The sequence below is a fragment of the Acinonyx jubatus genome, chromosome A3 (assembly GCF_027475565.1).
Source record: "Acinonyx jubatus isolate Ajub_Pintada_27869175 chromosome A3, VMU_Ajub_asm_v1.0, whole genome shotgun sequence".
Lineage (NCBI taxonomy): Eukaryota > Metazoa > Chordata > Mammalia > Carnivora > Felidae > Acinonyx > Acinonyx jubatus.
This window is the reverse complement of record NC_069388.1, coordinates 102,390,382-102,415,420: the sequence shown is the minus strand read 5'-3', so window position 1 is coordinate 102,415,420 and position 25,039 is coordinate 102,390,382. Positions and strand designations below refer to the sequence as shown.

At 40.1% G+C, this 25,039-nt stretch overlaps 1 protein-coding gene and 1 non-coding gene across 2 annotated transcripts in view; both read right to left on the bottom strand.

Annotated features, from left to right (window-relative positions):
* Positions 1–25,039, bottom strand: part of BUB1 (BUB1 mitotic checkpoint serine/threonine kinase) — a 46,083-nt gene that overhangs the window by 1,026 nt on the left and 20,018 nt on the right. The window contains exons 12-24 of the mRNA XM_053200962.1: positions 24,416–24,544; positions 24,210–24,320; positions 23,358–23,457; positions 22,225–22,306; positions 19,041–19,215; positions 16,974–17,061; positions 12,685–12,923; positions 11,380–11,523; positions 2,889–3,004; positions 2,408–2,569; positions 2,085–2,242; positions 1,818–1,992; positions 1,150–1,256 (exon numbers count right to left, since the gene is read on the bottom strand). Of these exons, the coding sequence (XP_053056937.1) occupies positions 1,150–1,256; positions 1,818–1,992; positions 2,085–2,242; positions 2,408–2,569; positions 2,889–3,004; positions 11,380–11,523; positions 12,685–12,923; positions 16,974–17,061; positions 19,041–19,215; positions 22,225–22,306; positions 23,358–23,457; positions 24,210–24,320; positions 24,416–24,544 (1,786 nt within the window). The remainder of the gene's footprint in view (positions 1–1,149; positions 1,257–1,817; positions 1,993–2,084; positions 2,243–2,407; positions 2,570–2,888; positions 3,005–11,379; positions 11,524–12,684; positions 12,924–16,973; positions 17,062–19,040; positions 19,216–22,224; positions 22,307–23,357; positions 23,458–24,209; positions 24,321–24,415; positions 24,545–25,039) is intronic.
* Positions 15,251–15,390, bottom strand: LOC113592559 (small nucleolar RNA SNORA29). Its single transcript, XR_003412465.1, has one exon. It is a non-coding gene; the product is annotated as a small nucleolar RNA SNORA29 (small nucleolar RNA).

Genomic DNA, 25,039 nt, shown 5'->3' with positions numbered 1-25,039 from the left:
TGACTCATTATGCAGAATAAACCATAGCTATAAGTTTTCCTTCAGGGCCTGGATCTAATCTTACTTATAAACTGGCACTACATTTTGTAAAATTACCACCAACTACTTTTGTATTTTTGGTCGGGCTGTGTGGGTGTGGGTGGGAGGGCTGGGGGAGTCCCAGCTTAAATTTCTTCAAGATAAACATGTGAAACTCCATTACACTTTTTGCACGCTAAAGGCAAGTGTCCTTTCCTGCGTATGTTTTTATACCTCAAAAAAAGTTAAGAGAAGTTTAACTGATATAGTGAACCTGCACGTACCAAATCCTTGAACATTATTATAGCTTATTCACGTGACACTATTAAGAGAGCCATCCATGTTCCCAGAAAGAGCTCTAGTCTAGTCATTAATTTTCACTATGATTTTATAGATGAGAAAACAGTCTTACAAAAACTACAGTCACAGAGAGATAGGACCTAAAAGCCTATCCTGTGACAGACAGCTGCCTCATCATATGACTTCATAATTTACAGAGCACTTTCACGTACATGATTTCCTTTGCTTCTTATGAGAAACATCTTAGGAGGGGCGCCTGGATGGCTCAGTTGGTTAAGCGTCCGACTTGGGCTCAGGTCATGATCTTGCAGTTCGTGTGTTCGAGCTCAGAGCCTGGAGCCTGCTCTTCTGTGTCTCCCCCTCTCTCTCTCTGCCCTTTCCCTGCTTACACTCTGTCTCTCTCTCTCTCAAAAATAAACAAACATTAAAAAAAGTTAAAAAAAAAAAAACAACAACATCTTAGGAAAGTACGCTCAGCATTATTCTCATTTACAAACACGAGAAAACCAGCAAAAGCTTGAGGCTCAGTGACACCAGGTGGTCTCTCTAAAGGGTAAAGAGGAATATCTGAGGGCGTACAGGATGCTGACCGTGTGGCCAGGAGCTTTCACTGGAGGACATCGGCTGCCCCACACTGTCTGGGATCCGGGAACAGCAGCAGCGGGGCTTTGTACCCTGCTCACTGGGCCCCGCGTCCAGGACTGTGCTGCCTCACCGCACCTCCCAAGGCAGGGCTTTTCCACGCAGCGGCAGAGATCTGTTCTCCACCAGATGGAACCCAACATTCCACCATGCGTGGTCTTTCACTGTGGCACCAACGCGAATACTCACCTCCTAAAAAGACCTTCGGGCTTCCAAACTCCTCCTTCGTTTTTCACTTTCATGTAAGTGCCAAAAAGCATGCAGTACACTGTTGCGGCCACTCCAAAGTAGTCAAGCTACAAAGGAAACGTAAGGCACGTGTGACTAAACTAGTCACGCGCACAAGAGTACATGAAGAGGTCTAACTTACGCAGCAAGTAGATAACCACAGGCTTTTACTTTTAAGTAATTTTGGAAGAAATAAATAAATAGCTTATTCAAACCCCCACCGAAATGCCCTGGTGAGTAATGCCTGTGTGGGCTTTGCTGGAGGCTTCCCGGCCACCGCCTCTTGAGGCAGCCCCTGGGAAAGCCGTTCTCCTTGAGCCGCTGTGTGCTTCTCAAGTCCTCCGTTCTGTCTAGGGGCAAACGCAGTGCTCCAGCCTGTCTTCCACACGGGCAGCCTGGAGTCTTCCCACCTCCCTCCCCTGCGGCTCTGGTGGCTGGTCTCCCCCTGCCCTCCGAAGCCTCTCGCCATGGAATATGTGTGCAACTGAAAACACTTGAGCATGGTCTTAACTCCCAGCACAGGAGAGGATGAGACTGGCTCAAACTAACTACAGCCCCAAGTTCATTTGTAAAATATAGTAAGTATGATAAAGGAATCAATTCTCAACTCTCTCACTTCAGTTCTGTACCTGGTAGTTCCATGGTTTGTTGCTGAGCATCTCAATACACTGAAAACCAGACGTTTCACACCTTGCTGTAAATGTAGTTCCTTTCGGAAAAAGTTTCATATCTATACTCTGCCCCAGGTCAATCAATGCCAAGCCAGCAGATATATCATCATCGTCACCATCCTGTTCCAAAAATCTATATTAAACACAAACAAGGGCCAGGCGGCATGAGCACAAATAATGGAAGGCTGCTGGGAAACAGAACTGCATTGAAAGTGCAACACTTGCCTGTTTCCAAGTATGAAATTGTCTGGCTTAATGTCTCCATGAATAATTTCACAGCTGTGCACTTGTTCGATCATGTAGAGCATTCTGAGCGCAAAAGAGAGGACTAGAGCTTGAGGCATCACCTTTTCAGGGGTATTTTTATAGAGATTGATTGCATTCTAGAAACAACAGAGAGTGGAATCCCGAATTGGTTGCACAGGATTAATGAGATTAATGAAACAATCCCACCTGCCACTCCGACAGAAGCTCCAACCGCAAAAGGTACGAGCAGGGCGCAGGCCAAAAACGTACTTCCAAATCATGTTCACATCAAATTCACTCACCAGCAACGTGCCATAGCTGTAGAGATCGCCTACCAACACACTGCCATTCTGGAATAAGTGGGCGGAATAGAATTTGATGAACATGTGTCGCGTGTTTGGCTTTAGTCGCTCCATCAGCTGGGTCCCGATGTAGAATTCCCAGGGGTTGGCAGGCTTCTGGACCTGCAAGTCAGGTATGTGACATTCACATCCAGTCTCACATTCTGGAAAATGACAGCCAGAAAGCAACGTGTACCCCAATAAACGATGTGGAGTAGAAGGTGATGACAGGCTACGGACTGTTGCCGAAGCATGGGGTCTGCTGTGAGGTCATTTGTGGCAAGGCCATCCCGAATCCTTGCTGGACAGTTTATGCTTCTTAATTGTGGACTACAGACCCAAATGAAGTCACTGTTGTCTCGAGAGAGAAAAAAGGGGGCTGACGAACTCAAGTTCTAAAATTCATTTGTACACTATCCAAAAAACTGCTCAGATTATTTACCTTTAAAACGAACTTCTGTTTATTTTTGGCATCGTTCATATCTCCATGGGTAACTTCATAGACTTGGGCAAAGGCCCCTTCTCCAAGAAGGTGATCGACGTAGACCAGCAAAGAACCTTAGAAGACAGACGTGTCAAAGTGGGAAAAAAAGGTTCAAAACATCATTTTTGGTAAATTGTGTATTTGTAGAATTTTCTTGGCACTTGTTGGCCTTCATACATAAAAATGGATATCGCTCCCTCAGGAAATGTTTTCCTTGCGTTAAACAAAAGTTAAACACCTGCCACAAAACAGCCTCCCTTTTTACATGGCATGTGGGGGGACCAAAGGCAGCACTGCTGGGTGCCGGGCCTGCCACTTTACGGCAGGAGTGGGCAGACATCCTCTCTTTGCCAATATTCTCAGGTTTAAAGGGGTGATACCTGCACTGCGTCCTTGGCAAGACTGCTGATCCTGTAAAGTGCTGAACAAAGCTCTACGTACACCTTTGAAAAACGCCAAGTGTTTTACACTGGGGCACAAAGCGCAGAGTATAACTGTACCAATATTTCTCATAGAATATTTAACATTTTTTTATTAAAGTAAAAATTTTATTTTAGATAGTTTTCAATTTACAGAAAAGCTGCAAAGATAGTACAGTTTGTTTGCTCTGCATCCAGTTTCCTCTATTGTTAACTTTCTTTTCTGTATTTTTTTTTAACATTTATTTATTACTGAGAGACAGAGCATGAGCAGGGGAGGGGCAGAGAGAGGAGGAGACACAGAATCCAAAGCAGGCTCCAGGCTCTGAGCTGTTAGCACAGAGCCCGATGTGGGGTTTGAACTCACAAACCACGAGATCATGACCTAAGCCAAAGTTGGACACTTAAAACTGACTGAGCCACCCAGGCGCCCCTATTGTGAATTTTCTTTTTTTTTTTTTTTTTGAAAAAATTTTTAAACATTTATTTATTTTTGAGAGACAAAGCATGAGCGAGGAAGGGGCAGAAAGAGAGGGAGAAACAGAATCCGAAGCAGGCTCCAGGCTCCGAGCTGTCAGCACAGAGCCCAACGCGGGGCACAAACCCACGAACTGTGAGACCATGGCCTGAGCCGAAGTCGGACGCTTAACTGACTGAGCCACTCAGGCTCAGTTATTGTTAACATTTGTTACATTGTTAACATTTGTTACAAATACAGAACCCACACTGGTATGTTACTAAGCCCAAGCCTATCCGGATTTCACTAGTTTTTCCTTAATGTTCCAGGACAAATACATCAAATCTCCTCAGCCTCTGACAGGCTGTGACAGCTTCCAACTTTTGGTTTTAGATGACCATGACACTTCCAAGGAGTACTGGTCAGGTGAATTGTAGAATGTCCCTCAAATTGGATCGGTCTTGCTATTTTTCTAACACTGGGGTTACTACTGGTTTGAGGAGAGACTACCAAGGTAAAGTTGCAATAGATTTTCAAAGTAATTTTAAAAAAATCCACATGTTCAAAATCAAATATACAAGAGCAGACTTCCAGTTTCTAATGTGGCACTTTCAGGAACTTGGAAGTCATCACTCCACTCCCCACAATAAAAAAAGAAAAAGCTACACAAACCGAAAATCGACAACTCATGTAAGAGCCATTAAAAAGAACTGAGGTCACAGGGCACACTGCTGCCCCCACTGGTGGGTACATAGAATAACAGCTTGCCAGAGCATAAGCCCAGGAGCAGAAAGCACCCCTGGAGCCAGTAGCTGGGGGATTACAGCACAACTAATGTCTCAGACCTTATTTAAGAACAAGTCTCAGGGAGCCTGGGTGGCTCAGTCGGTTCAGGGTCCAACTTCCGCTCAGGTCCTGATCCAATAATTTGTGAGCTCAAGCCCTCAGTGCTAACAGCACTGAACCTGGAGCCCACTTCAAGTTCTGTGTCTCCCTCTCTCTCTGCCCCTCCCCTGCTCACATTCTGTCTGTCTGTCTCTCTGTCTCTCAGAAACAAACAAACATTAAAAAAAAAAAAAAAAAAAAAGAACAAGCCTCAGGGGAAACCCAAAGCCAACAGGGGAGACAGAAATAAGGACACAAATGGGAACTTTAGTCTCTATGGTGGCAACAACAAACAGTAAAGGCAGCCTCATCTCAAGACAGAGAAGCATAAATCTTACACCAAAGGCCTATTTTATCTCAGTACATCAGGTCTGGCTGCTAACAAAAATTACAAGCATACTAAGAGACAAAAACACAGCTTGAAGACACAGGGCAAGTATCAGAGCCAGACAAACATACAGCAAAGATTTTGCAATTATAAGACCAGGAACTTTGTTTAAAAATTGTGATTAATATGCTAAGTTGTAATGAAAAAAAGAGATAATATGCAAGAACAGATGGGAAATACAAGCAAATGGAAACTCTGAGAAGGAATCAAAAGGAAGTAAGTGCTAGAAATAAAAAAAAAAAATACCCCACTTATAACAGAAATAAAGACTGTTTTTGATGGGCTCATCAATAGGCTGTACATGGCTGGGAAAAGAATCAGTCAGCTTGCAGGTATGTCGACAGAAACTTCCAAACGTGATTTGCAAAGAAAAAAAAAAATTAAAAGATAGAAAAGAATGTTCAAGAATTGTGGGACAATTACAATAGGTGTAACAGATGTGTAATGGGAATATTAGCAGGCAGAAGAAAAAGAGGAAGAGACAAAATATTTAGAGTTATAATGGCTGAGAAATTCCCAAAATTAATGACAGACACTAAATTAGGGATCTAGGAATCTCAGAGAACACAAGGCAGGAAAAATACCAAAAAGTCTACACCTAGACAAGTTGTATTCAAACTGCAGAAAATCACATAAGGAGGAAATAGTGAAAGAAGCCAGAGGGACAAAACCATCTACCTACAGAACAGCAAGGATAAGACTTACATGGACTTCTCTTTGGAGAGCACACAAGCAAGAAGAGAGTGGAGTGAGTGTTGAAAGAAAAACCTCCAAATCAAAAATTCTGTATCCAGTGACATTATCCCTCCAAAAGTGAAGAAATAAAGACTTGCTTACACCATGATTAAAGGAATGTGTCACCAGCAAACCTGCCTTGCAAGCAATGTTAAAAGAAGTTTTTCAGACAGAAGGAAGAGGAAATACGTCAGAAACTCAGATCAGAAGAGTGTAGGAAAAGGAGTAAATGAAGATAAAAGAAAATCTTTTATTTTTCTTATTCTTAGTGGGTCTAGCAGGGAACTCTTGAAAATAATAATTGCTACAATGTGTGCAATAAGTACAGCTTAGGACAAGTGAAATGAGTGACACTACTGTTCTAAGGGACAGGAGGGAAGAACTGGTAACATTCTGTTATAAAGTACCTGGCACTACCTGTGAACTGGTATAATGTTCACTGAAGGTGGACTTGAGTTAGTTTTAAATGTATAGTGCAAACTCCAGGGCAACCACTAAAAATGAAGTATAACTGATATGCTAACCGAGAAAACAAAATCACATAAATACCCAAATAAAACCAGAGAAGGCAGAAAGAAGAAGACAAAAAAAGGGAAAAAAGAACAAGGGCAGTGAATAGAAAATAGCAACAAGCATAGAAGATATTAATCCAGCTCTATCAACAATCTGTCTAAAGATCAACAGACTAAAAATATACCAATGAAAACAGAAACTATGACAGGCAATAAGAATACAAGACCCAGTTATATGTTGTCTATGAGAAAAACACCGTAAATATAAAGACACAGATGGGTTAAGGTAAAGGGATGGAGGAAGATATGCCATGTTAATTAATAAACAGAAGGCTGGGGCAGCTATTCTAATTTCATACAGAGCAGACTTCAGAGTAAGAAAAGTGATCAGGCATTAAAAGGGGCATCAGATAATGATAAAGGATCAATTTTCCGAGAAGACCTAACTCCTTAATGTGTAGGTGTCTCAAAACAGTGAGGCAAAAATTGATAGGACTGCAGGGACAACAGATGAATTCACTATTCTAGTTGGAGATTTCTACACCCGTCTTTCAGTAATCGATAGATCCAACAGGCAGTTGGATCCAACGGGCAGAAAATCCAACAGATTTTGGATTCCAACAGTTGGATTGGATCCAACAGATCCAACAGGCAGAAAAATCAGTCAGGGCATGACTGACTCGAACAGCAGTACCAATCAACTGGATCTAATTCACATCTATGGAAAACTTCATCTGACAACAGCAGACTATACATTCTTTCCAAGCTCACGTGGAACGCTCTCCAAGACAGACCATTCTGGGCCGTAAAACACACCTTTACCAAATTAAAACAACAACAACAACAACAACAACAAAGAAATCATACAAAGTAGGTGCTCCAACCACAGTGGAATTAAACTAGTAACCAATAAAGAAAGATAGCTGGAAAGCCCCAAAACACTTGGCGATTAGACAACACATAATTCAAAGAAGAAATTTAAAAATATTTTGAATTAAAAGAAAATGGAAACACAATTTATTAAAATTGTGGGATGCAGCAAAAGCAGTGCTTAGAGGGCAATTTATAGGATTAAATGTGTACGTTAAAAAAGAAAGATCTAAAATCAATAACTTTAGTTTCCACCGTAGGAAACTAGAAAAGAACAAATTAAATCCAAAGCAAGCAGAAGAAAAAAGTAATTATAGCAGGTATCAGTGAAACTGAAAACAGAACATCAACAGAGAATATCAATGAAACAAAAAACTGATTCTTTGAAAAGATCAATAAAACCCATAAGCCCCTACCAGGTTACCTAAGGAAAAAAAGGGGGAAGGACATAAAATACTAATATCAGAAACGAAAGAGGGGACATCACTAAAGATCCCATGAATTAAAAATGTTAATAAAGGAATACTATGAACAACTCTGTGCCCACAAATTTGATCACCTCGATGAAATTTCTTCCTTCACACAGGAAGAAACAGACAAAAAATTGAATTCATAATTAACAGCTTTCCTAAACAGAAAGCACCAGGGCCAGATGGCTCCACTGGTGAATTCTTTTAAAAAAAAAATTTTTTTTTTTAACGTTTATTTATTTTTGGGACAGAGAGAGACAGAGCATGAACGGGGGAGGGGCAGAAAGAGAGAGAGACACAGAATCGGAAACAGGCTCCAGGCTCTGAGCCATCAGCCCAGAGCCCGACGCGGGGCTCGAACTCACGGACCGCGAGATCGTGACCTGAGCTGAAGTCGGACGCTTAACCGACTGAGCCACCCAGGCGCCCCTCTACTGGTGAATTCTACCAAACATATAAGGAAAAAATTATAGCAATTCTCTAGTCTCTTTCAGAGGATAGAATACTTCCTAATCCCTTCTATGAGGCCAGCATTACCCTAATACCAGAAACAGACAGTTACAACACAAGAAAATTACAGAACAGTATCTCTTATGAACATAGATATAACAGTCCTCAACCAAATATTAGCAAATGAAATCCAAAAAAAAGTATAAAAAGAATTATTTACCATGACCAAGTGGGATTTAATCCAGGTATACAAGGCTGGTTCAATATTCAAAAATCAATGAATAAATCTATCATACCAACAGACTAAAAAGAAAAATCACATGATCCTATCATAAAAACAGGAAAAGTGTTTGATAAAATCCAACAACACCCATTCATGATTAACAGCTCTCTGCAAAGTAGGAATAGTGGGAAACTTCCTCAACTTAATAAGGAACATCTACCAAAAAACCTACTGCTAACATCATACTTAATGGTAGAAACAGATAAATGTTTTCCCACTAAGATCAGGAACAAGACAAGAATTTCTCCTCTTATCACTCCTGCTCAACATTATACTGGAAGTCTTAGCTGATGCAATCAAACAAGAAAAGGAAATAAAAGGTATATGGATGGGGAAGGAATAAAACAGTTCTCGTACACAGATGACAGCATTGTCTAGCCAGAAAATCCCAAAGAATCAACAAAAAAAATCTCCTGTAACTAACACATGATTATAGCAAGGTTGCAGGATACAAGGTTAATATATAAGTCAATTGCTTTCCTATGTACTAGAAATTAATAAGTGGAATTTACAATAAAAAAAAACCCACAATACTTAAGCATCTTCTAAAACGAAGTAACTTAGGTATTAATCTAACAAACTATGTACAAGATCTATATAAGGAAAACCATAAAACTTTGATTTAAAAAAACAAAAAAAAAAGAAGATCCAAATAAACAGAGATAGTCCACATACATGGATAGGATTGTCAAGATGTCATTTCTTCCCAACTTGATCTAGAGATTCAAGGCCATACCAATCAAAATCCCTGCAAGTTATTTTGTGGCTACTGACCTACTGATTCTAAAGTTTATGTGGGAAGGGAAAAGGCCCAGACAGTGAACACGAAGAACAGTTTGGAGGACTGACACAACATCAAGACTTCCTATAAAAGCTACAGTAATCAGAGCAGTGTCGTCTGGACAAATAGATCATGGAATAGAAGAGAGAGCCCAGAAACACAGCCGAACTCATATACTCTACTGATCACTGACAGAGCAAAGACAATTCAATTAAGAAAAGATAGCCTTTTCAATAAATGGTGATGAAAAACTAGACATCAACATGCAAAAATGAATCTAGACATAGAACTTATACCTTTCATAAAAGTTTACTCAAAATGAATCATACACATAAATGTAAAACATAACACTATAACATTACTAGAAGGTAACACAGGGGAATAGGTAGGTGACTTGGGGTTTGTTGATGACCTCTTAGACACATACCAAAAGCATGATCCATGAAAGAAATCTATTGATAAACTTGACAAAATTTAAAAACTTCTGCTCTGCCCAAGACACAGTTAATAGAATGAAAAGCCAGAGACTGAGAGAATATCTTTGCAAAACACTTATCTGATAACGGTTATCCAAAATACACAACTCTTAAAACTCAATTAAGAAAATGGGGGAAAAGACTCAGTAAGAAAATGAACTGATTTTTAAAAAATGGGCAAAAGATCTGAACATACACATCACCAAAGAAGATATACAGATGGCAAATAAACATATGAAAAAATTTGCAACATCATTATATAATTAGGGAATCACAAATGAAAAATAATGAAATGCCTTTCAATACACACCTATTAGAATGGCCAAAACCCAAACTACTGACACCACCAAATGATGGTGAGGATACGGAGCAACAGAACTCTCATTCATTGCTGGTGGGAATACAAAATAGTACGAACTCCATTTGAAGGCAGTTTGGCAGTTTCTTACAGAAGTAAACATACTCTTACCACCTGTTCTAGCAGTCACAACTCATTGGTATTTACCCAAATGAACTGAAAACTTATGTCCATACAAAAAGTGTCTATGAGTGTTTACAGCGGTTTGTTCATAATTGCCAACACTTGGAAGCAACCAAGATGTCCTTCAGTAGGTGAATAGATAAATAAATTATGGCACATTCACACAATGGAGTATTACTCAGTGATTGTAGAGAAAGAACTGTCAAGTCATGAGAAGACCAAGAGACCTTAAATGCATACTGCTACGTGAAAGAAGCCAATCTGAAAAGCTTGCATACAGTATGATTACAACTCTATGACATTCTGGAAAAGGCAAAACTATGAAGACAGTAGTTAAAAGATTAGTGTTTGCCAGGGTTTCAGGTGGAGGGAAGAGATGACGAATACATAGAGCACAGGGCATTTTGGGGGCAGTGAAACTATTCTTTATGATACCATAATGATGGATACACATCATTACGCATTTGTCAAAGCCCATCGATTGTACAACACAAAGAATGAACCCTAATGTAAACTATGGACTTTAGTTAATAATAATCTATTAATACTGGCTCATCAACCTTAACAAATATACCACACTAATACAAGATGTTAACAGGGAAACCTGTGTGTGTGTGTGTGTGTGAAGTATATTGTGAGAAGTCTTGCTCCCACTGTTGTCCACATCCACTCTATTAACCATTTGTTAGTTTTGAGTATGTTTCAAGGGTTCTCTGGAAATAGTACCAAATATGAATATATTATCTTCCCCCTTCTTAAGGAATGAAAGACAGCATATAATACAGGTTGGCCCTTCCACTTAACAGCCTATTTTGGACATCATACCTATCAGTACAGAGCAAGCCATATTTTCCTGTAGAGGTCCCATAATTTACTTTAGCAGTCACATAGACACCTGTGTTGTTTCCAATCTGCCATTTTTACACACATACATGTCATTCTGAACGTATGCAAGCGTATCTGCTGAAATTCTTAAAAGTGAATGTCTAAAAGTATATGCATTTTTTACTTTGATAGATATTGCCAAATTGCCCTCTGTAAGTTATAGTCCCAACAGCAATCAAACTCCTACAGTTCTGGCTTAACAAAATGCTCTCAGCTTTATCCTGTAGATAAAACTACTCGAAGTGGGGGTGGGAGTGTAGGGGTGGTACCGGAAGGGAAATCACACATGCATGGGTTACCATCAACTTCCCAGACAAAAACAAGAGTTTAAAAGTTTGTTACCCACATAGTCCTTACCCAGTTGAAACTCAGTCTTGGGCTTGATGGCTGGAAGTTTACATTGCCATTCATAAGTATTTGGATAGGATCTCACTGGCTTAGAAAGCCCAGATAAAAGTTTGAGAATCAACTTATCATCCCATGGATTCTCAACAGTCAAATCTTAGAAGGAATGGGAACAAAAAAAGAGAATGAATTCAGTACCCAAGAATTTCCCCAAAGAAACTATAGATAAAACAAATGGAGACATTCATTAAATAAGCTTTCAAAAGCCTCATCATTAAAAGAGCACTGATTTAAATAATAACCGTTCTCAAATATCAAAATAGCTAGTTCTGCATAGTTCATTATTTGTTATTTTAGATCTACAAAGTCAGATCAGTATGTAGTTGTGAAAAAGGAAATGAACACCAAGCGCACCTGCTCCACTTGCCCAGAACTGCTAGATTCTGCCTTTAATATAATTATGTCTTAAAGGCAGACCTGGATCTTAGTTACTCCTAACATGCTCAGATATATATTCTTTAACTTGCTTTCCCACTTGGATTTACAAAACACAATGCCTTTCGATACTTATATTATCTATGAGCAATTTCCATGGATGAGATGTACTTTGGGTTCACAAAAGAAATAATTTCTAAAGGGAAGAATAAAGTTTCTGTCCAATTTATGCTATAAAAATGCTTTTAGTGGTAGTTTCAAAGACTAATCCAGCATGATTACCATGTACTTAGTGCTAAGCCTATGTAGGACACTGTTCTGAGTACTTTATGCTTAGTAATTCACTTGGTCCTCACAAGATTCTGAAGTAGAACCATCACATCCACTTTACAGAAAAGGAAAGAGGGCCACAGAGAATTGAAACGATCTTGGCCAAGATCATGTGACTGCCTCAGAGGAGACGCTAGGACTAGAACCTAGTCAGTCTTCAGAGTCTGTGCTCTTAGCCACTGTGCAAGACTATACAAGACTGTTTCTGAATAACCAGGGGAAAGGAGTTAAGCACTGAGCCTGTTTACAGTTCTGTAAAATAGGGATACCAGTCTTAAATTAAATTCCTGGCACAGAGTAGACCCTCCAATTCTAACTCCCTCTTTCAACAGTATTTGTTTTGATACTTTCTAAAATTAAAGGAGATTCAGTTGCCCTTCAAGTATGCTACCATTGTAGCACACTCCGACATGGTATGCAAGTTTTGTCTGAACTTGTGGTCTACTCAATGACATTCAAGTCCCTGTTCTTTGAGCTTCTTTCATGGAACAGCTTTCACCAGGCTATTGGCCTTATGCAGGGACACAAGTAGGACTGAATATGTGTTCATACTTGCAACATCAACATTCCCAAGTGAATTAGTCTGCATCCATTCTGCTTGGTGCCCAGCATTGGCATCTGATGCATCTTCTGCAACGGCGAGGTCAGTGTCTATGAGTTTACAAGCCTCAAGGCTCTGCTGTACCTCACTGGTTAGCACACCGTCTGCAGGAGGCTGGCTCACACGGAGCACGGATGCTGAAGATACATCTGTAGGGAACGCTGGTTCTGGGCTTTTCTCTTGAATGGGACTGAATGTGTTAAAGGGATAGACAAGAGGAAACAAAACACCACGTGATTACAAGTCTATTGGATTTGATCACACAAAAAGTCCCACAGAACAGTTTCCTTTCCATTCTGGGAATGACATTTCAAAATTGCTTCACAAAGAGTTGAGTAAAGCATTTTCTTCAGATAAACAAATACTTACAAATACAGCTAGTACAATATGAACAGAAATAAAATCAAAGACATGGAAATATATTCAATAAATAGGTGAGGGAATACACTGGATATTCTTCAGTGATAAACACTGGGAGGGATGGGTTTATTTCCCCAAGCTGTCATCTAAGTATCACTACTATTATCAAGACTGACTATTTAACTTTATCCCCAAATGGCTTTTTTCACAGCATTGAAACAAACAGAAAATGCCATAATCCAACAACCTAACACCAGTGTCTTTCTTTACGCACACACATATACATATATAGTTGATCTGTATTATTCATGGGTTCCATATTTGTGAATTCACCTACATGCTAAAAGTCATTTGCAAACCCCAAATCAATACTCATGGTGCTTTTACAGACATGCAAAATGGTGAAAAGTTTTAGTCACCAACACACGCGTTCCCAGGGGAAGTGAAATAAGGCAATGCTCTGCATTCTTGTCTCAGGTCTCACAGTATAAACAAGTGCCATTGCATGGTATACTTAGTAATGTGTTTTTCTGAATTTTTGTTGGTGATTTCGCTGTTTAGGATGTTCCCCAAGTGCAATGCTAAAGTGTTGTCTAGTGTGCCTAAGTGCAAGAAGGCCGTGATGTGTCTTATGGAGAATATGTGTTAGGATAAGCCTTCTTCAGGTATGAGTTACAGTGCTGTGGGCCTGAGTTCAATGTTAACGAATCAACAATGTTTATTAAATAAGGTGTCTGTAAACAAAATGTTGTGAACAGAGGCTCACAGGAACCTGTGTATCTCCTCTATGAATAACAAATGGCTCCGTGTTGGACAATGCAGAGTTTGCAGTGACTTTATACAAAAGAACCAGTGAAAATAATAAGAATTGACTGTGTATGTATTTTTATACACATAATTCTCCTCCACCTTCACATCCACATATGCACAAACATATGTATAAATTTTTACAAAATGTATATTTTGAGAAAAAGGACTTTGTACATATACCTTGATGTTTCATTCTTAATTAAAAAAAATTTTTTTTAACGTTTATTTATTATTGAGAGAGAGAGAGAGAGAGAGAGAGAGAGCATGAGCAGGGGAGGGGCAGAGAGAGGGGTAGGCATAGAATCTGAAGCAGGCTCCAGGCTCTGAGCCATCGGCACAGAGCCCGATGCGGGGCTCAAACCCACAAACTGTGAGATCATGACCTGAGCCGAAGTCTGTCGCTCAACCAACTGAGCCACCCAGGCGCCCCTCTTAATTTTTTTTTTTAAGTTTATTTCTTTTGGGAGAGAGAGAGAGAACGTGAGCAGGGGAGGGGCAGAGAGAGGGAGAGAGAGAGAATCGCAAGCCGGCTCTGCACTGTCAACGCAGAGCCCAATGTGGAGCTCAAAACTAACGAACTGTGAGATCATAACCTGAGCAGAAATCAAGAGTCGGACCCTTAACCAACTGAGTCACCCAGGTGCCCCTTCATTCTTACTTGACAGGCATTTTTCTTACTATGAATTTTTTAAAAAAAGAAACTAATTTTGGAATAGGAATAATTTTAGATTTAAAGAAACATTGCAAGGATAATAAAGAATTCCCAAATACTCCTCACCTTTCCTCTACTGCTATCATTTCACATTACAGAGGCTTCCCTGTCAAAACCAATAAACCAACATTTGTTATACTATTAACTAACCTCCAAACTTCATTTCGATGTCGCCAGTTTTTCCACAGGGCCCTTTATTTGCGCCCAGATCTGATCATGGGTACCGTGTTGTATTCAGTTGTCAGGTCTCCTTACTCCCTTCTCATCTGTGACAGTTTCTTAGTGTTTCCTACTCTCCCAAGACCTTGTCCTTTTTTAGGAGTACTGGCCAGGTATTTTGTAGAGTGTCCCCCGATTCAGGTTTCTTGGAGGTTTTCCTCATGACTAGACTGTGAGTATCGGTTTCAGGGAAGAATATTCCAGAGGTGGAGTGCCCTTCTCATTGCATGACTACCATGAGCTATCACTTGTGAAATTAACCTTGATCATTTGGAAAGGTCGTGTCTGCCAGGTTTCTCCACAGTCCTAGCATGGATTTGAATCACCACACTCCACCTAATCCAGTGGGTGTATGCTGGAATAGAATACTTTCCTGGTTTTTTGTAAGTATTGTCAATATTTTATTTTACTTAGTTAATTTTCTGTTCAGCCATTTCATATAGAAGGAGGACACAAATAAATCCTCCCTCTTCAGATCATGGCAATTTTAATCTATCCCATAAGCATAGCCACCAAAATCTATTATTGGGAGAAAATGTGGTAGTCAAATGGGAGTATTTCCAATATTTTATATTACAACAAAACATAGTAGAGGTACCCATGTACACAGAAAAAGCTGCTTCCAAACGCATTTGTATTGCTATTAAGTTATGTGAGTACCCAATTACTGTGGGTGCATAAGTCATCAATAAAACCCTTTTCCCTTCTCCACGAGAATTTGACTTTTGGTAACTTTCTAGCTCTTCTCCCCTGAAAACTGAAAACGTAAGAGTATCACTGTCAACACTGCTTATGGTAAAAAATAACCATTACTGGTAACTGCATTCTAGACTGAGAGAATTAGGAATATATGCTGGCAATCCACAGCTTCAGGCTTCAAGGTATGACGACTCTTGTAATAGGCCTGTCCCTTGTGGGGACTCTGGAATCTAAATCGAGTGTTGCAAGAGCCACTGACACACTAACACCCATGGAAATAAGGCTTCTAAGCCAGGGAACTTCTGTTCCCTCGGTCTTAAGTGTTTCCTTGCAACTTAATCATCTCACAGGGTCAAAGACAGCTATTACCCTGGCAACTGATTTTTGTCCTGTATAGGTCTATGTTATACCAAGGGTGGCTTACGGCAGTCTTGTGATTCAGACGTTTAGTTGCAGGTGGGAAGGTTGCAGGTGGGAAGATTGCTGGTGAGCCTATCGAGCAGCATTTTAAATTAAAAGGCAAGATCTGTTAATTTGCGTGTTTTTTTTTTTAATTATTAGTGAGTTGACCATTTTCTACATGTTTATTCATTTTCTTTCTTTTGTAAATTCTGCTTTTGTCCAATTTATTTACCGGAGTCTCGCTTTAAGAAGAGGTTTTTAATAACAAGAGGCAGCACAGTAGAGTGGTGAGAGCAAGCAAGGCTTTTGAAACTAGAGAAATGGGTTCAAATTCCAGTGCTGCAATCACAAGTTGTATGACTATAGGTCATCTATTTTTTTTTTTTTAACTCTCTAGACCTGGTTTCTTCATCTCTAACAATGAAAAGGATAGTTCCTACAATTAATTTACTGTAAGGATTAACCAAAGGGTACAGTGCACAAAAAGTGTCAGCATCATACGGGAATATAATAAATACTCGAAAATTGCAGCTACTCTTAGTGTCTGTTGCGTTTCCCAGACTATTCAAAACAGTGCAACTTTACTTCCGCAAAGCACTAGCGTATGCTGCATCTGCATTTTGTACCAATACCTAGGAGGCCGAAACATTCTATCTTACTCCTCTTGAAAGAAAGTTATTGCCTTTCTCAGTTAGAACAGATGTAAAGAAAGAGATGCGCATTTGCTAGGTTCCGCAGTAGTTTTCACGCGCCAGGGTCTTTCGCTTGTCAGAGTATGTAAGGCTCTGCTCTCCAAAGGAGTAGAAGTCAGTCACAGGAACTGTTCCCATAGACTCTCTGCTACCCCAGCTGCTTCTCTCACTGCCCTGATGTGGCCAGCGTATATGGCACATAGAGAGAGAGTACCTTCTGGCTTATCCCTGCGAGTCCATGAAGTCTCTGTTTGCGTCGAAGGGTAGGAATTAGGTATTCCACCACATCCTAAAAGCAAAGCTAGAGTGACAGTGGGTGACAGAAGCACACGTGCCCTCATAGTACCTGAACTTTCTGTCTTTTGAGGGTTCCACCACGTTTTCTTCACGAGAAGCCAGAGTCACGTGGGGGCACTGTTTTGCTACCACGTTTTCTGAAATATGGAGAAGATGAGAGAGAGACGTTATGCATGCGTGTGTCCATACACACATGACCTCATATGGTTATAAAGTCCAGGATTCCTTCTTATACCAACTTTCGTTGTAATTTCAAAATAGCATTCCATGGTAAAATGTTCCATAATGTTTAAAAATGGGAAAAAAAAAAAAATCACTAAAATTTTTTTTACCACCACTACCATTTGTGAGCATTTCAACTCCATACAATCCTTCAAGAGAAAAGGGTCGGAAGGTGGCAAGTCAGTTCTGGGCAGGATGAGCAGCCTACGGAGGTTACCGGTATGGTGGAGGGCACACCCTGCTTCAGGAGAACCTGAAGACAAGGACATGGAGAGAAAAACGCTGCAACGCTTCTGGGGGTGGGGGTGGAGATTTGCGGGTCCTTCTGTCTAACTGCTTTATTTAGTCCGTTAGTGTTTAGTTGGTTAAACTGATTTAGAGTGTTTGTATCTGGAAGCTACCTGGCAATACTCACCATCACTCCCTTTAACTAAAAACAAACCAATGAAAACTGTCTATGGAAAGACAAGCTAGGAAGGCAGAAATGTGGAGTATACCTCTACCAATGACGCTAAGACTACATACAGCCAGGTATTACACCGGACTAAACTATCAGCTAGTGCCTCACCAGACAGCTGCTAATCCTTTTTAGAACTAGAACACCAGCTTCTATTTATCTAACTGACGTGCAAATACTACAAGAACAGGCAATATTGACTCTCTGAAAGACTCTACTGAGTAAACTAGTTTTCCCAAATGGAAAACACTTGGAAAAATTTTTTTATTAAAGTGACAAGCTTGTGATGGCACTTGGCAGTTGTCCAAGTTTCAACTGAACTCTCCCTCAAAATCCAGAAAAGAAATGTAACATACTGAGCTAGTACTCTAAGAGAAACTTTTTAGTCTTTGGTTAAAAATGTATAGGTCTATAGGCTCAGACTTTATAGTGCAATATACTTCCACGACGTGGAGTGCAATTCTTTGAGCGTTCTTTCATTATTGCTTTGGGGAACAATTACTATTTTTAATAAAAGTGTCATCAGTGGGGCACCTGGGTGACTTAGTTGGTTAAGCGTCCGACTTCAGCTCAGGTCGTGATCTCACAGCTCATGGGTTCGAGCCCTGCATTGGGCTCTGTGCTGACAGCTCAGAGCCTAGAGCCTGCTTTGGATTCTGTCTCCCTCTCTTTCCCTCCCCCGCTCGTGCTCTTTCTCTCTCTCAAAAATAAATAAACATTAAAAAAAAAAAGTTTTTTTTAAGGTGTCAGCAGTATTGGAATTTGGCTAGTAAATTTGTAGTCATCAAAATGGTAAAGTGGTCCCAGACCTTATTGTATGTATTTTATTGGTTGGTATTTAATTTTAATAGGTTGGTAATAATTATTTGCACTCAACGCCAATGTCTTATAGTAAGGTTCAATTCAGATAAAGATCTTTGATACAGGAGTGTTATGTCTGGGGGAAATAAGGACTGTGAGTTTTGTTATTACTCTCGTGAGGTCAGTCATTAAAAAAAAAATACCTGATTTTCCCGAGTGTAGCACTTGGCTATAACTCTAATGTAAAATTTGTAGACATACACCAAGGACTAAAATTTGCTATTTTCTACTCTTAAAATAGACCTGTCCATAGTGGTCATTTTGTTTGCAGTAAGCATAACATAAACCTAAATCCTGTACAAATGGGTTGGACTTTGCATATCTATGTTCAAATGCTTCTATAGGTTTTCCTCCTGTTCCACCTATAATCTAAGGTATTAAATTTCTAAAATGCACAGACTTTAAGAAAACAATATACCAAAAGAAAAAAATCATATATGTAATAATACTGTAAATGGACTTGAAGCTTCTTCTTTATAATTTTTCAACTTCCATTTAGGATTTCCAAGAAGAAAGCTAATTGTGCAAGAACTGAAGCTGGCAGAAGACAACATGCTAACGTAGTGCCACACACACCTTTGTCTTCCAGAGCGTGCACGGAGTCCCCTGGTGGCTTGTGGAAAGGAGTAGATGCAAGCTGTGCAGCAGAGGTGAAGGCTCCCGGGCTCTTAGGACTGGGCGCCAGGGTTTTGTTGCAGCGGATGCCCCATACGGTTGAATCATCTGAGAACTCTTCAGTGTGAGGTACTTCCTGCAACAAAAGAGGAGCTGAAAAAAAAGCAGCAATCTCCTTCGTTCGTCCACAAAATGTAACACACTCATACTTTTTAAGATTCAAAAAATGAGAAATTAAAGTATTTTTTTAATGTATATTTATTTTTGAGACACAGAGACAGTGTGTGAGCTGGGGAGGGGCAGAGAGACAGGGAGACATAGAATCCCAAGCGGGCTCCAGGCTCTGAGCTGTCAGCACAGAGCCCGATGCGGGGCTTGAACCCACGGACTGTGAGATCGTGACCTGAGTTGAAGTTGGAGGCCCAGGCACCCCCCCCAAAAAATGAGGAATTAAAGAGAAAATACATGTCACCCCTGGCTAACATAGTCAAGGACATTGTGGTTCCATTCTCCCCAGAAGTGGGACACACCCCAGTGGAGTCGCACTGCATTCAAGGGTCACGTTTTATGTTCCAATTTTTATTTATTTTTTAATTTGAAAAGCCTAGATTTATAGAAGAGTTACAAAGATAGTACAGAGTTCCCATGTGCATTTTGTCAAACTTCCTCTGATGTTAGCATCTTATAGAATCCTGGCGCATCTCTAAAAACACTACTCCTATAGATGCTATTTGGATTTCATCATTTTTCCACATGTCCCTTCTCTGTTCCAGGCTCCAGTCCAGGACACATGTGGCATATAGTCTCCTCTAATCTGTGCCAGTGTATTGGTCTGTCTCAGTCTTTCTCACATGGACACTTTTGAATACTGGTTGGGAGCTGTGTACAATGTCCCTCCCATTTGGGTTTAAATTTGGCCTTTCATATGTTTAGACTGGGGTTATATTGATTTCAGGGAAGAATATCAGGGGTAAAGCGCCCTTTCTTGTTACATCCTATTAGGGGATATATGATATCAACACAAATTATTACTGGGGATAACCAGTAATAACCAATAACCAGATTAACCAATCAATCACCTGGTGAAGGTAGTGTCTGCTGGGTTTCTGCTCTGCAAGAAACTATTTCTTCCTTTCCTGACCCTTATTTATTCATAGCAAATCATAGTTAGCCTACACTCAAAAGGAGATGGGGTGCCTGGGTAGCTCAGTCAAACATCCGACTCTTGATTGTGGCTCAGGTCATGACCTCACGGTTCCTGAGATCGAGCCCCGTGTTACGCTCTGTGCTGACAGCGCAGAGCCTGCATGGGATTCTCTGTCTCTGCCTCTTCTCCATGCACGCTCTCTCTCTAAAAATAAATAAACTTTAAAAAAAAAAAAAAAAAAGGGAAGTAAATGAAGATCCACTTCCTGGAGGGAGGGATATCAAAGAATTTGTGGACAGATGTTAAAACAATCACATTGAAAATGTGAATGAGATACTGCAAGGCTATACAAATACCTTGTTCCTTCTTAAAGTTTCACTCACTAATTTTAATATTCATTTATGGATCTAGCTTGGAACAATGATTACTGTGGTGTTCTAATGGCTTTTTCTATTACCACTCATTCCTTCTCCGTTTATTACTTCTCATTTTTACTTCTACTTATTAATTCTTCTGTAAGGAAGTTTTGTTTTGTCTTGTCTCCCATTTATTTATATCATTGTTGATATTTATTTTATTTCTTGGGTTATAATCCGATACTACCTTATTCTATTTATTTTCTTGTTCAAATTGTGCCTGGTCTGGCCACTGGCTTATTCAGGTTGGCTCCTGAGTTCTTTTGTTATGCCATCTTTTTTTTTTTTTTTTAAAGCACTTCCTTACTTTCTGGCACTACAAGATGCTCTAAGCTCATCTTGTATTTTTCTTCTTCAGCCTCAGAATTAACTGTTTCTCCAAAAATGCAATGGCCAAGTTTTAGAGTCTATACACAGAGAGAAACTGCTGAGTCAGAATTACACTAGGCAAAGCCCTTTAGTTGCCAATAAAATGCCACCCATGGTTTTAATATGCGGTGCACAGATTTTATATAGCCACCGTATCTCCTCCAATGCTGGAGGAAACACTGGCTATTGTTTCTTCAGATGAACACAGGATAAAGCAATTGGCTTATGCTTAGGGACAGGATGCAAAAAATTCATCATGGATTTTTTGGCCAAAACACATCTGGTTGAACAGTTCGGTGAAATGCATCTATGAATTGATGCCACTATATTTGAAATCCAGTCCATTATTTGGAAGTTTTTAAGAAGGCCAAAAAGTTCATCAGAAGGATTAGTGAACTGAGTGATAATTTGTTCAGAGAATCCACTGTGGGGGCGCCTGGGTGGCTCAGTCAGTTAAGCGTCCGACTCTTGATTTTGGCTCAGGTCATGATCTTACGGGTTCGTGAAATCAAGCCTCATATTGGGCCTGTGCTGAGAGCATGGAGCCTGCTTGGAATTCCTTCTCTCTGCTCTCTCTGCCCTACTCTCTCCCTCTCTCAAAATAAATACATAAATAAATAAATTAAAAAACAAAAACAAAAACAGAATCCACGGTGGAATTAAAACTACGAACCAGGGTTTAGCACAGCTTTTCAGTGCTAGAGTCTGACCCCTCACGGTCAGAGGGCTGGGCTGGGTGAGTGGAGAAAAGCACAGCACCCACATAACACACTCAGGGCGAGAGCAGAAGCTGCCTATGGGCTGGGCACCCTTGCTGCTCTGACAGAAGAACGCTGACGCTTGTCTGCTGAGTTACACTGATGAAGGACCTTCCAGTTTAATTTAGACTTGGGATTTCTAACATTCCACTGGAGGCCTCACTTCTTGGGTTTGGAAAAAAATATATCTCCCACTGGTTCCTCCTGCCAAAGGAAAGGCTCTTTGAGGGCAAGGATCATATCATTTTTTAGTTTCTGTATCTATCACCGTGTACGATACACAGTAGATGCTTGAATAATTGTAGAATAATGTTCCGACCCACTCTTCATATTACATTGTACTTTTCAGGACAGTTTAATATACACTAACTCATTTGATTGACATAATAATTTGGTAAAATGAAGGGCAAAGAGATATAAGACTAATTTCATGGATGAAGCAGTGATTCACTCACATTTGGTTTTGAAGGAAATCTGCTCATAGAGCGTTCTCCAAAGGTCCTGGCTCCCGTGGGTTTATTTTTAGGCTGTGGTAATCTAAGGAAAGATTTCTAGAATTATAAATTGTAAAATATGCTACAGGGGATACTACCACATAACTAAGACTGTTAGAAACGTTTTCCATTTATCTTATTTGACTGGTAAGATATTTACTTATTTACACATTTACACATTCCTTACTTTTACAGTAGTTGTAGAAAAACTGAATGCCAGTTGAATTAACTTGACTGTACACATCAAAATAGATCTACAGTAACTTAAGAGAGGATAGAACATATAAAATCTCTACTACACTGAGGTATAAATAGGACAAAAAGAGAGGTAGAGCTATCACCAATAGAAGGTCATGGGTGCCATACATCGTATTTCTTATCTCTAAGACTAGGTCTAGCTACGGAACTTCCTTCTGAGCTGATCAGACTGTTTCCTTTCTGCCTCAGTGTGAATCTCTCCAACACCGCGACACTCTTAATTCACACTGACATCTCTCTTTCCATGATTTAAACTGTAAACTGTGAAAATTCCTGGAGCTACCCCATTTTACTCCCACATATGGCTCCCTGGTGATCTTTCAGCTTAAAACATCTCTCTGTAGCATAACCCAATATAAGCCACTTCCTTTTCTACTTTATCAATCCTGCAAATACAAACAGAGCATGTATGGACACGTGTACTGGTAAACTCATTCATACCTAATTCAACTTCAAATCTATAGAATCCTTCAGTTCTCTGATAATTTGTAACCATACTGTTTTCCTGTCAACACATGCTTTTGCTATGGGAGGTCTGCTTCCTCATAACTCTGGTGTCCAATGCAGATCTGGACAACTTTAGCAAGAATCTTCCAGTCATGTGGTTAAAATGCTCACCAGTGGCAGAGCTGGCACTGGTACGCAGACCATCTGATCAGTGAGCTACATTTTCTCACTATCCCGAGTCTCAGAGGAACCTCTGCCGGCATCTCATGTCCCTCTGACAACACCCATCTCCTCCGGTCCACCACATCTCTTCCAAACCCGGAGAAAAACCTGGCTGGCTGTTTCCTCAGGTGGACACAAGATAAAGCAATAATTAAGTGTGTCTTTACCCATAATTTTCCTTGTTTCCATCCTCGAACACAGGAAAAGCAGATGACAAAGAAGAGATGATCTTATTGACTCCCCAAGCCCCAGAAGAACTTGCATTTTCTGCATTGGAGTAAAAAGTAGCATTTTATTATTGTATTAGGAAAAAACATTTATACTTTATGCTAAACTTCACCTACAAGTAAAATGGAACAACAGCTTAGAGAAAAGAACTGACACAGTTTTCAAATACTAGGTAACAAGATAAGTCACTTTGTAGTGAGATGAAGGGACTTAACTGTGGTCACAGGGTTTAACACTCAAGCCTGTAGGTCTTGAGCTCCTGTTACATGCAAGGCACGGTATTCATCATTCTCCTAAAACATTGCTCTGGTCACCTGACTCACTGAAAAAAGCTCTCTGTGGCTTTTCTTTCCATTTCCTGTAAGAAAGAATTGACCTCTTAACTTTATATTCTGAGGCCTCCCGAGACTAATGATCCTATTTATCTTTATGATGATCTCGGTCTGGCTTCCAGCATAAAACCTGGGACAACAAATGTGGGCTCCAACACTCCACCCAGGCCATTACTCGAGCCAGGCAAGGCTCAAGTCATACCTCAAGTACTCAGCTTTTCCTGGCCATTCCTTACTCACCAGGATTTTGTCCTTCTATTATTTTCTAAGAAATAAAACCAATCTGTGACATATATTTAGTCCCTTTACAAACACTATCACAGTTTTTTATTTCATGCATTGTCTGCCCTTGTGGGACAAGCTAATCAAGGGAAGGGCAATTTCGTGTATATTCCTTGATATTTCCTGTGGCAACCACCCACAATGCCTACACTTAGTAGTGTTTTAACAAATTATTACTTTGAAACTGGGCCTCAAAAGCATCTTCATTTTGATCTAGAGATGGCCATTCATCTTTGTCATCAGAAATATCAGGAAGCGTCGGAGCCTGAAACATATTCATGATGAAACCTTAGAAGAATAAAAAGAGTAATTGTAAACATGATTGCAAAAGAGCTTTCATTAATTTGTCGCCAGATGCTACACATTGAAACAAGAGGCTTTACCTAATGCTTCTTTTGTGTGCACGGTGGGTGATGGCTGTACCCTGGATGGGGTTGCCTGAACCATTCCCAGTGACGTGTTTGGAGTTGTGTGAAAAGAACCTGTGTTAACAACCTTATGTGTTTCAGACCCTATAAAGAAAATGGGACAAAAGGCATTACCAGCAGAGAAATCAGAACAATTTAGAAGGCACAAAATTTAAGGAACATTGCAATGAGAACATTTTATTATTGCTGATAATTACCACTAAGGACTTCTATTATTATAGTGCTCACATATCTTTCACTTTTATTTTTATAATAGTCCCATGAGGTAGGTAAGGCAAGAATTATCCTTTTATGGGAAAGGAAATGACAGTTCAAAGAGATGAAGCGGCTTGGTCTCAGATCAGATCAAATCAGCCGCCTTGTCATAAGTAGCACCCTTCGCTCCACTGTCCCCTAAGAAATACATGTTAATAGTCACACAGTGAATCTTAAGACTGGCTTTCCATCTTACTCAGCTGGAGCCCGGACAACGGCATAAAAGGCCCCGTAAAGCCTGGGCGGGACCTGCTCACTCAGACCTCCTCTTCCTCCTCCTCTTCCTCTGACTCACTCCAGCCACCTCAGTCTCTTCACTGTGCA